The sequence below is a fragment of the Egretta garzetta genome, unplaced genomic scaffold (genome assembly GCF_000687185.1).
Source record: "Egretta garzetta isolate BGI_Z169 unplaced genomic scaffold, ASM68718v1 scaffold203, whole genome shotgun sequence".
Taxonomy (NCBI): domain Eukaryota; kingdom Metazoa; phylum Chordata; class Aves; order Pelecaniformes; family Ardeidae; genus Egretta; species Egretta garzetta.
Window position 1 is genome coordinate 62,018 of NW_009259235.1, and position 15,364 is coordinate 77,381.

At 39.0% G+C, this 15,364-nt stretch overlaps 1 protein-coding gene across 2 annotated transcripts in view; it reads right to left on the bottom strand.

Moving 5' to 3' along the window:
* Positions 1 to 2,319: 2,319 nt before the first annotated feature.
* ZFAND6 (zinc finger AN1-type containing 6) overlaps positions 2,320 to 15,364 on the bottom strand; it is a 36,676-nt gene continuing 23,631 nt past the window's right edge. For both annotated transcript variants that reach the window (XM_009635862.2, XM_035891470.1), the window contains 5 exons: positions 14,121 to 14,290; positions 12,793 to 12,904; positions 10,497 to 10,597; positions 3,334 to 3,447; positions 2,320 to 2,759 (listed from right to left, as the gene is read on the bottom strand). In XM_009635862.2, coding sequence (XP_009634157.1) covers positions 2,611 to 2,759; positions 3,334 to 3,447; positions 10,497 to 10,597; positions 12,793 to 12,904; positions 14,121 to 14,271 — 627 coding nt within the window. In that variant the 5' untranslated portion in view covers positions 14,272 to 14,290 and the 3' untranslated portion in view covers positions 2,320 to 2,610. The remainder of the gene's footprint in view (positions 2,760 to 3,333; positions 3,448 to 10,496; positions 10,598 to 12,792; positions 12,905 to 14,120; positions 14,291 to 15,364) is intronic.

Below are 15,364 nucleotides of genomic sequence, written 5' to 3' on the forward strand. Positions count from 1 at the left end.
AATCTTCTCAAGTCCGAGAAAAATGCACAAGCTATGCCAAGGAGGTTTGAGGTTGCTTTGAGCATGATGCGTGTGGAAGTAGAACCGCCAGACATGGGTCTGCCCCGCTGTGCAAGGCAGGCTGCCCCTTGGTGCAGTCCCACTTCCTACCCTGTAATCGAGGGCCAGGAGAGTTGTTGCTTCAGAACCAGCGGTGGTAGAAGGAGTACATGAATTCCAAAGGCAGTCTCTTTTCCTGTGCCTTTTCTTCTTTCCATCTCTCAGATACCAGAAAACACAAACAGGGCTGGTTCCACCCCTCACTGAAATCTACAGCATCCCCTCTGCCCACCCAGAAGCACCGCTGTCAGCTGAAAGGCAGATTGGAGGGGAGGGCACCAAGGGGAAAGAAAGACACTTACAGGAAAAGGAGGAGAGAGACCCAAAATAGGGAAGAGGGAGGAGTCAAACAGAAGAAAAGGATGACAGCATAGGGAAGTAGCAGCAAAGAGGAAAGCAAACAGAGGAACACCCACAGAAGAGAAGACACTGCTGCTTTTCCACGCTCTGCACTGTGTAAGAGGAAATTTAGCAAATGCTCTGAGGAAATACAGGATCCTTGACCCATAAAAAGGCAGACCATAGCTGAAGCTTGCTAGAAAGAGCTGTTTACTCCTTCTTTTACTATAAAACCCATGTGCTTCATAGATTGCGGTTAAGCCATTTTTGCAAGCACAAGATACTTCATTTATTATTGGGTCTTGCAGATTACTTTCCACAGCTATCTGATAGAGAAAGCTCCTTCTGCTGCACAGTGTTTGTATGCTAAATGTAGTGCTTTATCTACTAATTGCCAGCCATAGCTTTTAAAGAGCATTCAGAATTTTAAAGGATGTAGCCAGCTTTGATTAAAAATTTAACATTTTAAATAAAGCCATGCAATCTCATTTATTTCACAAATGCTTGAAAGCAGCAGCAAGTCACCAAGTGAAATTTCAACTGCAGATCAGTACCATCTGGAGAGGAATTAGTTCTACTTTAGTATTCTGTTAAGTTTGGTGATAAGCAGTGCTGGCTGAAGTTACCATGGTACTACATAAACCATTCAACCTTTAAGCTATGTGGATAACCAGGGTGGTTGAATGGTTGAGGCACAGTCTCTGATCTGACAAGCCAGGCAACCTTAATTAAAGTTACTGAGCACCCTCACAAGACAATAATAGAAGATTTGTCCTATGCCCGAATGGGGTTCACTTACAAGCCTGGAGATCCGCTAGGGAGCATGTGTAGGGTGGCTGTGGCAGTGTCCAGCGTTGAAGCCTATGGATTTCAAACCTCAGAAGTAAAGACATCTCACCAGAGAAACTGTCTCAAGAACCATTCTCTCGCCTAACTTCAGGGAAGCCTGTGCAGCACTGCGTGTCAGATACTGGATCGCAAGCTCCACAGCTGTATTTCCTAGAGCCAGAATCGCATCCATGGATCCACAGCCCCGTCACCAGCCTCATCTGTTTTACCTGTAGCTCTGGCCCCAGCCTAAGTACATTGTCACAAATGGCCCCAACTCCTGCACGAGTGATGAACCACACAGGAGGCACGGAGAACTCCCTGCACAGAATATATCAATGTACAAGGTAGAAAGCTTCTGGAAACTGTAGTCTTCCTGATAGTTAGATGTGAAAAGGTTAAAAAAAAAAAGTAAAAATCAGAAGTTAGCTGGCATTGGGATACAGGACAGGAATAAATACACTGTAAGGGAACCACCAGTGGAAGTTCCCCATGAAAATAAAACAAGAAAAATCCAAATTACAGATGCCAGTGACAGCCACAGGGGCTCCAATCTTTTTAAATTTTATTTAATCAAAGTTAAGACGTGGATAAACATAAATACAGCACAGATACTTCAGATCATTCTTCATATTTGTGTACAGACTGATGGATGTAATCCCAATGAAACCTGCAGTCAAATGAAGTGCATACAGCCTTCCCCCCACACACACAAAAACAAAAACCAATTTAAAAAAAAAAAATAACCAACACGCAGACAATCTCAGCACACACTCTCATTACAAATGATTCATACATAAATAGGTAGAGGGTGCAAACAAGCTAATATGCGAACATGTATAACCTCTCGTTAATGGGAAAAAAAAACCAGAAGCAGCCATAATGATTAAAATACATTCAGTTACTGATAACTAGTTGTGCCATACAAGGCATTATCAAAAAAAGGAAATTGTGCTGCAGAGAAAAGCTATATACAACAAGAAAATAAACTGCAAAGTTAACGCATGCATGTTTTATCCTGGAAAAGCACAGCCCTCCAATATTTTCTCCACGTTTGTTATAAAAGCCCTCTGCACTCAACTAAAATTAAAATGATCTTAAAGGATAATACTTGTAAAGTTTACTTAAGTCTTCAGCCACAGAAAACTGCAATGAAAATAAATGTTCAGAGTCGTTTTCAAAACAAAAAACAAAAACAAAAAATCTATTCATCTGATGACATGCATGATTAAAAGGTCTAGGCAAGATACACTGCTCTACATTCCTGATGACTAAGGAAAAAAGCTCAAGTCAATTTAATCTGCAGATGGTCAGAGGATTTTGTTTTCCAGCAGAAGCAGCAGTTCAGATCTTCTGGATCTTTTCCCCAACAACTACAGGATTCTCTTTTCTGATTTTCTCAGCAGCATCAGCTTTGTAATTGTAAGAGCAACTGTGTACATCTGAATAACGGTGCATACCACAGTAAACATTTCCACACCGACACTCGAACCCTGTGGATAGAAATATTAGCTTAGACATTTCAACATTCTTAATTATACTGGTTTGTTTTAAATCCTGAATGTGTTCACTCACTAGCAATAAATCTCAGTCAGCAGTGTCAATCAGCCAAAGAGCCTCTGCTGCAGAAAGCATAAGAATCACAAATAATACAGTTTTAAGCTATTACAGTAAGATTTGACTTGACCATGCCTTCCTACCACGTGATACACTAGCACAACACACATTCCTAGAGACCTCCTGCTCTTTTTCTTTGTTTGTGAGTCTTCACCCTCAAGTTTTCTTAGGCCCTTTCACTGAACCACTGCAAAGCTGTCCTCAGCTAAGCAGACTTCCAAAGGGAAGTATTTGGAATTATGAATTTCACTTAAAGACAGGAAGCTGAAAAACAAAATAATACATTAATGACTAAATCTAGTAAGAGCCAAGCTGAAAGCACCTTTGGCCAACTTTTATTTCAAATCCACAACATCAAGATGACCATGCCCCATTTTCCCCTTAAAAGAACAACCTTTCAAAGGTCCAAAGCCTAAACAAGCTAAGAAAAGTGAAATCTGAATTTCTTACCAGTAAGTCCAACCTTCTTCCTGCACATGAAACAACGATTCTTTTTCTGTTTTGGTTTGTCAAGCGACTTGTCTTGTTCTTCAGGTGTAGGCTCTGCGTTCTCTGACACTGAAGCTAATATTAAATAAGTTAATAAGAACAATGCAGAAAAAGTCTGTGTCTCTCCCCTTCCTCTGCTTAAGTCATATGGTAACCTAAAGCCCATGTTGTAAATTTAGGTTCTGGGATTAGCCGTTTTGCTGAAGCTTCCATGCCAGAAGTCTAATGGACTCTCGGTAGTGGTACTGGATCTCCCTCCTTCTAGACCTTTGATCTAATTTAATTAGAGAATTCACTGAACGCTCACATAAAATTTACAGTGCAAAAACAACATTAAAGAAACAAAATAATTAAAAGTTAGGCTTAAGAGCAAGATTCAGTGCTGTCAGATTTGGGAAGAGAATCCAACACCAAGCGTTTCCCCACCAATGTTACTAGTCTAGTTTCCCAAATCTGCTTGTGAGAAGCATTGTATTTATTAGGATCAGTTGAGTAAAACACTCCCTTTCAAATACTGAATCAACATTATTTTTGCTGAAGGCTGCAGTACTGAGGCCACACAAAATGCAGTGTTTCAGAACAATACCTACCAGTGTGACACTGCTGCTCTTGCACACCTGGAAAAAGACTACACAGGGGCTAGTTACTACCTGGGGTGAGACACCGTTAGCTCAAGACACAGACTTACAGGGAGGAAGTGCACTATCCCAAAACCCAAAAGGAAGCAGGTAAACATCTCATTTTAAAGACACTTTTGCTAAGACAACTTTCAACCTACTGTAATATTCTCTAACATCTGAAAGAGACAGGTTACAGGTTGTGTGGGAGAATATAAACAAGTAATGGGAGTATTTGCCTGACCCAGGTAAAAATAGAAATTGGCTGGTTTTCCTCAAGTATTTGCACATTCCTTACATTACAAAACAGAAATAGAAACCAAAAAAACCAACTTCATTTCAAGAAGGGCTAAGAGCCAATCTCTGCCTACCAGCCACTGCTAGATCACAGCAAGACAAGTCTCCAGTAAGGCACACAGAAGCGAGGAGTATTTGCAGCAAAGAGGCAAAGAACGAAAGCAAGCTCCAGCTGGGAGGAGTGTCAATGGGAGCAGAGCTAGAACCAGTGCTGTAAAGGAGGGAATACAACAGCAAGCCCAGACATCTGTCAGGGAAAAAGCTGCAGGCATCTCTGTGCAGCTGGACTTTTGTTAGGCAAAGACTGTCAGATGCAGCTCTGTGCTGGTTCTATGCCAGCTGACTGCTATTCTGCATGAAAATTCTGGTGGTGGTTTTTTTTTTTTTCTTTTTTCCTGTGCTGCTATTCTGGTGATTTTATTTTTTTTTTTAAAGGAAAGGACACTTTCCACTTCTGCAATGTATCAAAACATTGCAGCCTGTACCAAGCAACACCAATGGGTAGCAAAATACCTGACCACCAGCACAGACTTTGCCCAAGTGGACAGTATATTCCAAAGGTTAATCTAGCAAAGATAGACTGTATACATGGTTTATTAAATCCTTTCAAAATCACCATCTGTGTTACAAGCAGAGCTTTCCTCTGTGATAAAATTTATAAGAATTGATAGTTTGCAAAAAAGGTTCAATGGCTTTAAATGGCTGTTAAAGGGCACATTTCTGAGCAGACAGAGAATATCCAAAGGTTTGCAAGATAAGAGTCAAAAGCAGGAAGGATTAAGAGATGCAAGACAATATCAGAAGTGGTAAGACTTACTCAAATGAAGTCTTGCAGTGTTACAGAAAACAGACATTGCCGTGTTTATTAATTCATTAAGAAAGCTTCATGCCATGAATTAGTGTTTAGCAGCTCACATTCTCAAGTTTGTTTCCTGTTGTAGCAAAATCCAGCTACCTCAATGTAAGTTTTACTAAAAGCCTCTGTAACTATTAGCCAAATTTAGGAAAAACTGGCACCATTCCCTGCATAACAAGGCTCTCTAATACATACATACTTACATTTTCTTTGTGCGTACGGCTCTCACATTAAAAAGGTTTAAAAATATTTAAGGCTGCCTGCTCACTGTAGAACTGAGTGGGAAGATTGTTCTAATGCTGCCACAAGTCTCTTTGTATCTACTGTAGTAACCATGAATTTTAGATTTCAAATTGCTTTTGCATGGAAGCCAGAGATCTGACTCAAAATCCTCTAGGATGATCATGAAAATCCCAACCACTAAGCCACCTTCAGATGACAAACTGCCAGGGTTTAGTCCTCAGTCTAAGCTAGCTGTGATGAAGGCAATAGAAAAAAGCCAGGTAAAAAGCAACACCATGCAGCTTGGAGCTTACAGGAAACGTGTTGCAGCCGCTCCCAGCTGCTGTACTTTGTCTGGATTCCAGGATGCTGCTGCCTGCTTTGCTTGAACCGATTCCCTCCCTTCCCCCAGCCCCAGCTCTGCCTTCAGCTGGGGAACAGAAGCACTGGCAGCACCAGTACAAGCTGCCAACCAACCAAAAAGGAATAAGCATGAACACACACTCAATTTTTCTGGAGCTGACAAGTTGGGCTGGCCACTAGAAGTTCCCTGTTGTACAGAGCATGTTCTTAGCTGATAAAAACAAGCAGAGTCTGGATTTCCTCCTAAAGGCAGAAGCTTTTGCTACTGCTTTGCTTGTGCCAACCCTGCCTGAACTTCACTGTACTTTGACTGCCAGACTGTGAAAACAGTACCTGTGAGATAAAGCACACGCCAGCCCTTGCATCCCTGCAGGCACAACACAAAACTCCGTGCATTTGCTGCAAGACTCCCAACACCTCATCTGTTCTCTCCTCTCTCCCTACCCTGGACGTTTTGCGTTTATCGCCCCTGTATTACCAGGCAGAGCTTCCCAAAGAAAAAGGTTCCTTGCTCCCACAGGAAAGCTATCTTTCCTTCTTAAGTGCATCTGACCAGAAGAATATCCACTCCTCCAGAGGAATGAAATGTGAAGTTAATCCTAAGCAGAAGATCCCTACTTCCTAACATTTTAACACTAAGCTGAAGTAATCGGCCTAAAATACACTGTTTCAGTGTTAGGAAGAGGCAAATTAGTTTTAAATCTTTCTTGTGAATGTCTCCTTTCTCTCTGGAGCATTTATCCAGTAAATCAGGATATCCTACATTATTTTCTGTACTTGTCCCATCATCATACTCGACCTCTAAGCCCCTGGTATCATCACAAAAATCGGAAGTATCCATCAATTCCTTTCCAGTTCTGTCTACTGAGCTAGCCCTGATGAGGTCCTCTGCAGTTGATGCCATTAGTAACAGCATTCACCTTAGGCCCAGGTTATCTCCATGTAAAACTCTGTAGCAATTTAACTGGTTTGATATCAATTTTTTTTTAACTTAGTCAGCAATGACTGAATTTTTAAACTGTTTTACCTCACAAAAATCCTAGACGAGCGCAAAACCAGGTGACTTAATTGAAAAGAACAGCCGTGCACTTTCTAGCTAGATAGTTAAATCTTAGTATTTTGATTTTTCAAATGACTAAGCACACCATATTACACGACTGATTGCATTTTGCATTGCTAATATATGGACCTCTCCAATTTAGCAATGAGTTTGAAAATCAGAGTGGCTCGTTTGGTTCTCTGATGTTTTCAGCTTCAAAGAGGCTAAAAGCTCACCTGTTATTACAATTTGTACTTTTAGCCTTGTGTTGTCGAGTTGCAAGAGCTCTGTAACATATGTGGTGGAGCGTCCTGCCTTCATGACAAGTTTCATTTACCTTTAAAAACCTCCCAGAAATATAAAGCATGAATCCTAACCTGGATGGTTTTAAACTCATTAATCCTAGAGAAGTAAAGCACCTCTTTACCCGCTTGCAGGCTTGCCAGGAGCCAGCCCCATTAATCCCTGGCTAACAAATAAGGAATCCTGACTGGCTAATCCTAACAGGGCTGTAATGTCGACCAAAAGGTACAACAGTTCATGAGGCAGTCTAAAATGAGTTGGGAGAGATGCTCAAAATAGAAGAAAGCTGCTACAAAAGCTGCATTGTACCTTAATATGATGATTTTAGATCACCAGCAATATGTTCATGATATTTAAGAACATTAAAACTTAAAAAATAATCTATTAGCCACTAGCTAATGCCTGGGCTTTTTGCGGTGTTCAGTACCTAGAAGCAGTATGACACAGTTGCTACCTTTAAAATCTAGATTTATTAACATATTCCATAGCTTTCCTCTATTTCTTTTGCAATGCATAAATACAATGAAGACAAGCAAATCTGCACTGCTCTTTAGGATTTTTATCCCTTTGTAGATTTAGATTGTCTGCAAACAGTAAGACCTGTGTGCACACAGCTCAAGTCCCATTTATCTGTCTGCTTTAAAAAATAATAAAAGTAATCAAAGACAGCCTAACTATTCGTCCAATCTTTTATTCGTTGTTATTGTAGCCTAGTAAATTGTGTTCAACAGCAAAAGTTAAGGGGACCTCAACTACATGTAACTACAATAGACTGACTTACAAGTAGCATAAAACAATTTGCTCCAGATCAGCCATTCCAACAAAGCAAGATTTTTTTCAGAATAAATACTGAACAAGTGATCAAAGCAGACATAATTTCTTTTTTCCTCCCCTATATCAACAGAAGTAGCATTATAAGCTCTTTAGTCTAGGACCAATTCCCACAGTTCTGTGACTTTTTTCTTTTTTAAACGCTACAAAGCCAGACAATACTAAATAACTTTGATTCACACATTTCTATTACATTCTTGTTAGCAGCCTAAAATTCAAATTCTGAATAATGGAGAAACAAACCAAAAAACTTTAGGATGCACAATTGTGACAACTGAGTGAAAGCCACTTCGCATCCATTATAAGCTGCTTTCTTTACAAACTTGCGCTTTCAAAGCAAAATACTTCAAAAGTGGAAACACTACATTTCCTATGATTTTCAGTTAAGGGATAGCACAGAAGCAACTCTTCAGAAAATGAGGCTGACCCTGCCACAGCGAGTTATAAATAGGGACTGTAATTTAGAACTGCAATTACACGGTGGTGGTGTTCTTAGTTTAGAAATCACTATGGTACAAAGAAAAGGACACAGGACATATATGAGGTGTTTAGAGTACTCAGCTAAGTTGATCCTTGAAAATCATGCTGTAAAATGTGAATACACCCCTGAAATCAAAGCTTCTCGTTGAGAAATCTATCTTATCTTCTCATAGGGAGAATTAGCTTTAGAGGTGGAGAATTAGAAGGAGCATAAGTTTATCCAAATGGGTAAGAGACACATTCCTCTGAAAACTTGCTGGGAAAAGTCTTTTCACAGGCCCAAGTCACCTCACAATAAAAGCATCGAAGATTATTTTAAAATAATCAAACACTCCCCCTGCCTCCCAGTGAAAAGGCAGTAGATGCTTCAAACCTAGAGTTTCAACTTACAGCTAAGCCAAGCAAGATGCATATGTAAACAGACAGACTAATTCAGGCACTGGATGGAAGACGAAGAATCATGAGACTAACAAGAAAAAACAAGGCAGGGTAGTAGGAAGATCAGCTTACAGAAGTAGCCTTCATACTCTCCACTATGTGCCACATCCATACCTGCAGTGCAATATTCATGTGCCTGACAGAAGCGTTCTACTTCTGATGTTCCCAGAAAGGGACGTACCTGCGTAGCAGCTGGGTTACAGCTGGCACACAGCACATCCCAGTACCACAAAACAGGGATAAAAAGTAGAGCCATATGTGTATTTCTCAGAGGTGTATCAACTACAAATCTAGCTTGCAAACCTACCTCTGCTGTAAAAATATATGAAACTTAAGAAGCATAAGCCTTTTCAGCGCTTGCTCTTCTCTCAAGCTGGGTAAGGCCAGAGATCATTGATCGGTATTAAGAGCTCACCTTATGTGGGTTGTCAAAACTGAGGCAACAAGAGCTCTCAGCTCCAGAAAACAAACTAAATAGCAGGTATTGGAACATATGTCTAGAACCTATCTTTCTAAGAGTAAACATGTTTCTAATAATTGACATATCAAAGGCTAGTACAAAACAACATTAGCATTAAATCCTTTTCTCTGAGTTTCACAGCTACTGTTTGTGTGACTGAGGAGGTGGCCTTACTCAGTGCGGTAGCTGGATAATGACTCTTCTAGAAGAGTCTAAACGTGAGCTCTCCCTACAAAAAGGGAGAGCTCACGTTTAGAAAAGTATCTGAAAAGCAGCACTTTGATACTAGAGGTACAATGAAAGAACTCATATTTAGCATCTTTAAGTGGAATTACATGTTGTATCTGTGGAAAACCCGAACTCCTATGTTTAGCCTAGTCTACAGAAACATAACTCTACCCACTAAAGCCTTAGCTGCATCAGCAGAAGTAAAGGCAGAATACTTACTGACTTACCTTTAAATACCTTTTATAATGTCTATGGATTACAAGTTTGAGCAAATTCTGTACACTATCTGGCATATTTGCATTTTCTAAGAAATACTATTAAAAACTCTTTAGTTTTAAGCTCTGCAAGCCTGCACATAAAAAGAAAAAAAAAATCTAAGAGAAAAACACTTTATATTCTACCAGCAATAAGGATTTTAGACCAATATAGTTAAAATCACTCACTCAGCCATTTTCCTTCAAGCAACCAGAATTTGTGGTTTGGCAGTTTTATATTTCATAAAGCGAATTTCGGTGGGTCAAAATATTACACCACTGCAGTTCATAGGTGAAAGGTTCTTTTCTAGGTGTTTCATGTTCATACAAGATACCAACACTGTTCTTTTAATAGCTATAACACCTTCTATCACAAATACACTCACAAACTTCTCTGATATTTGCTGTAAATGATGACTCTGAGAAGATACTCAAAACTCTACTTACATATAAGAGCTGTGGCATAAAGACAGAACAGTAGATCAATTTACAATACGCGTTACCAACCACAATTAACACTTGTTCTGGTGGATAGTGAAATCAGCAGTTAAACATACAAGTTTTCAGTTTAAGACTTCCCTTTTAAGAAAAGAAAGTTTTTCCTTATTTTGCCTTTTGTTTTCACAGAATATTTGGGTTTGAGAATAAGCCACCTCTTGAACAGGAGTAAATTATGAGAAGTCGTATTTTTAAAAGCATTACTCGTAAGTTCTGTCTCTGAAAACTAGGCACCAACCTTGCAAATCTTCTGTCTCAGGTACTGTTTTGTCCACAGCCGTACTATCCGGTTGGGATGATGCTACAGATTCTGTTAGAAGTGACTGACTTGACACAGGGCTGGGGGGCAAAAAAAAAAAAATAGAAAGGTTATGATTTTTATGAGGCATGTCCACATTCTATAGAGCATTCCCGCAAGCCTGAAAGAAATAGATTAGAGTACACCTTGATGAAACAGCTTACCAAAGCTTTTCACTCTGAAGTTGTTTCTGTAACCATGTAAGAACACCACAGTGTCTAAGAATACTGGACTATCTGAATTGATGACAAAGTTAAATATTTTTGCATTCATATTGAATGCAATAAACCATTTCAACTATAAAAAGGGAAAAAATATTTTAGGGTAGTTTGGCAAACCATCCTTCTACACAGGAGCAACAATGCAACATTCAATATGCAAGGATTTTTATAACGTAAGTCAGCAAGATAATTGTAGAGGAGCTACTTTTGGTGTTCTAGTGATACAAACAAGAAAATTGCAGCATGTCAATGTTTCCAGTAATAAAGCATCTGCAGCTGTACGCAGAACCCCTTAGATTTTCAGTGTAAAGTGGTGCCAGCCAAACTTCCCAACCCTGTCAGCCATACTGCTAAAAATCACATAATAGCTGAAAACTCACAGATTAATACCCTGTACAGTTACGGGAGAGAGATTTGATACAAGCAGTCACTTGCAGCCAAACTGCTCATCCAGCAGCTCTACTATGGAACAAGTCAGAGCTGAAGTCCCAAGCAAGAGGTAGCACTACCCCATTTGCCAGATTTGTTTCTCCCTTTCCACTTAGAGATTCACTCTGAATCCAAGCAATTGGATTATCCAGCAGCCCATGAACCAGCAAAGCCCTACCAGTAGTCCATGACACAGCCAGGGCATTGGAGGTGCAATTGGCAATTTAAATTGCCAAGAATTGCACGTAGGTCTTGAACTGCAGGTTTGGTCACCTACAGAAGGGCACTGTCAATTCAGTAGACATTTCCTCAGAGTATTGTAACTCTGAGGTACTACCAGAGACTGAAGTTGAATCCCTGCTTTCATTTGGGAAAAAGAGAAAAAGTGACACTGATTTTTTGACATGCCAGTGTCAAAGCAACCTTCCACTCATTTCTTCTGTAACAGGTAATCAAGCTAGTGACCAAAGACCTTTTTTTCCTCTCTCCTTCATGGTATTACAAAGGTTGTGTAAGAAAACAAACCCAAGGCACTGTAATTGGTTCACCTCTGTGCATTGACTTAGAAGAATTTTTTTTTTTTCCCCACATACCAGAAGAGTTGTATCAGGGTAAGATATCTATTTTCTACCCCAATTAGAAATCCCAGAATGGAAAGAGCAAATATAGCACCAAGCATGGCACCCAGCTCTCAGTTCATATGCAGGATCCAAGCATGAGATAACACCTCCTATAAAAAGCTAAGGAGCAGAAAACACAGTCTGAACAGAATCAGCCAACAATAATTGATGAAATCACCCTCAGCCTGTGTTTTACTACATTATGATTTTTTTTTTTTTTTAAGGAAAGCTGGAATGAGTATTACTGCAAGTTAGCTTGCATAGTATAACACACTAACATTTTTCACTCAAATTTCCAAAGCACTTAAGTCACTGTTGGTTGTGTCATTCTAAACTGAAATGCAGCCACTAAATATAAACAAATATTTAGCTTTTACAAATGGAGATCACTTGGTAAGTGTGAGTGATTTACAAGAGTAAATTACGTCTCCTTGAATAAACCAGTTGGAAATTACTTGTTTAATAAGAAGTCACTTCAGTAGCACAACTTGTACTAAGATTCAGGTATCCTTCCCCTGTTCTAGTATGCTCCACTTTCTATGAAACAACTACTTTGTTAACACATTATCATACATTTATGATAGCTCTAGTAAACAGCTTTCTGCCGTTTTAAAAAATCATCAAATTTCCAAGATGGGAAGAGCTCTCCTTTCATAAATGTACAACCAACTGCACGTTGTGGAATCAGAAAACTACAGAGATTTGTCTGACTAGAACAGCATGAAGCTGGCAATGCTCCTATTTGAGGCTAAATTCTAAAGAGGAATTTGCATTTGAATGCAAGATGTAGCTAACAGATCAGCTACTATTTAATGTGAGATCCCATGCTTTAAAGTTAGCAGTTAAGTCTAACATGTTTTCCTAATCTAGATCCTAGTATTTAATTATGCGGTATCAGTACACTTCATATAATCATCTTGATACAGATTTTTACGTAAAAACACAGAACAGACAGAAACAGCTTACCTTGGCTGCATAGATGGAGTCGATGTAGAATCTAAAGTTGACTGAGTTTCCTGGGCACTGCCTTCTGTGCACTGAACCGGTAAGGACTCAGTTATACTACTGACAGAAGTTGCTGGAAGGAAGACACTAATGTAAAATGCATTACACTACTTCCTGGGATTACAAAAGTTATACAATGCAATTATTCTTCGACCCTCATGACACCAGCCAGGAAAGTAATTGAATCTCTGCCTACATCATAGTAAACAATTTTACAAAAAGTAATTATGTTTGGCCATATTTTGATCACGTTCCAGCCCTAGGCCCCCAGAAATCACACAGCACAAAGTTCTGAAGCTGAAGCTTTAAAATAGTTACTATTTCCTGCTAATTAAAGCATCTACAAACAGCTTTCTCAGCATAAACTACAGTATTCTGACATGAGAAGTTTGGGTTTTGTTTAAAAACTGTGAAAAACAGTAATGTAGCATCCTAATGCCAACTTAGGATCCATTTTGAAGTTACAGAACCTAGATCCCCAGATTTCAACGGACACTACAGCTTCATTTTAAAAGTCAAGTTAATATTTAGTCAAGGAAGGAAGTCTTCAAGATTGCACCATGAGAATACTTGCTGTCAGTATTCAGCCAAGCCAGAAGAGACATTTCAGAGGCTGCAGGGAAGCACTCCCCAAACCTCCTTCTCCCATTCCAGCAGAACATGCTGAAGTTGAAAACATCAGGGTGAACAGAACAAAGCATAGAAAGAGTTGTTCTTTCTGAGGGGGACGAGCCCTCTAGCTTTTTCTAGAGACTGAATGTAGGAAGACTGCACTTATTTCAATGGTAAATCTTCTTTGTAGGAAAGATCATAGTACATGGGGCACCAGGCCAAAAAAAGAACAAAAAGTACCTGTATCTGAACCTAGGAGAAACTATTCTTATAGTGTCTACAGGTTAATCCTTCAGCATCAGGCTGCAGAAATTAAATACCTATATTTCAAATGCTTTTCACAAGCATTCCCTGAGCTAAGTGTTATCTCTACTGACAGTAATTTCAGAAAAAATATGTTGGTATAGTATATTTCTGCACTTTTTTATCATTAAATTGGAAACACTCAGATTAATACAAAAGTTGTTAGCAAAAGTCTACTTCTGAGCAGATTAAATCACAGCACAATTATATCATGAGCATTTCATCCGAACTCATTCCATGAGGTAAAATACTTGAATAAAATGGTTTGCGCTAATGCTCCTATACTTCTAATATTTGAACATGATCAGGAAGCAAGTTGCTGTCTACTGTGTCATTTTAAGTTGTTCAAACAGACGTATGTTAGCATTACTTACCAGGAGGGCTAATTCTACCATTACTGTTCTGCCTTTGAAGGTGTTCTTTGTAGCACACTGAACACATGCCATTTGTACGAGGATTCCCATAAAATCCGCAACCAGTGGAACAAAGCATAGGCACTTGGCTACGGTTAGTTTCTTGAGCCATTTTCCCTTCTTCTATAAACCTGTAATTGATACATACAACACAGTATTTAGATGCTGGAGAAAACTCTTTTTACAGTTGACATATGAAAATCTGGCATTTCCTACAGCTCAGCAAAAAGATCTTCTAGAAAAGACACCTTGCAGGTAAGCCAATGCCTTTTCCTAGAAAGTCTATAGAGTCTGCCCAATAATACAAATACAGTCATCCTTATGCTTTGCATGACCCATACATACAGACTCTTCCAGCCCCACCATTTTATGGACAATATATAGCCCACAAAGAATAGTCATTTTTGAAAATTCTGGAAGTATTGCTGCTTCTAGCAGTAAGTTAAGGAGAGGCAGGGGAGTGGGACACCTATGCCGAACTCTTCTTGAAACTTGAACACCTGATCCTGTGAATGACAACTATAAAATGAAAGACAAGCACGGTTACACATCCTTACTGCATAATAATTGTAATTAATAATAGTCATATGAATTTACAAGTTACTGTTTAGTCACTGTGTCATTAGTGAAAGACAACACAACAACTTACCACAAAACCTGTATTACGATTTTTCACATGCAAAAAGAAAAATCATCCTTTCAGTCAAAAATATTAGACTAGGTACCCATACCTCCTATATATCAATTCTGTGTGAAAATATACTAAAAATGAGAAGAGAGAAATATCAAGGCAAGTCATATAACATCCTTAAATTTAGTTTTCATAAACACTATGATTTGTATTTTTTGTCCCTGGCTTGTACAGATCTGTAAACCTTCTTAATACAAGAAATTTACAACAAATGGCCATTTTCAACAGTGTTCTCAGCCTCATAACTATTCAAGTGGTTTAACTTGTAAATCAGTTATTGACATCTGTCAGTCAGTGCAATAAAATTTATTTTCCATGTTTTGCCCCCCCCAATATATACTTGCCCTTTTTTGTATCAGTTTTGAAAGAAAAAATTTCATTAAGAAACTAAGTACCTCAAGGTAGCAATTATTTCATTCAAGATCAACTTAGGTCTATCATTTTATACTTCTTGATTAAAAATTAGGCTCAAGCATGGATAATTTTAATTCTTGCTAGTCAAACCAAAGATAAG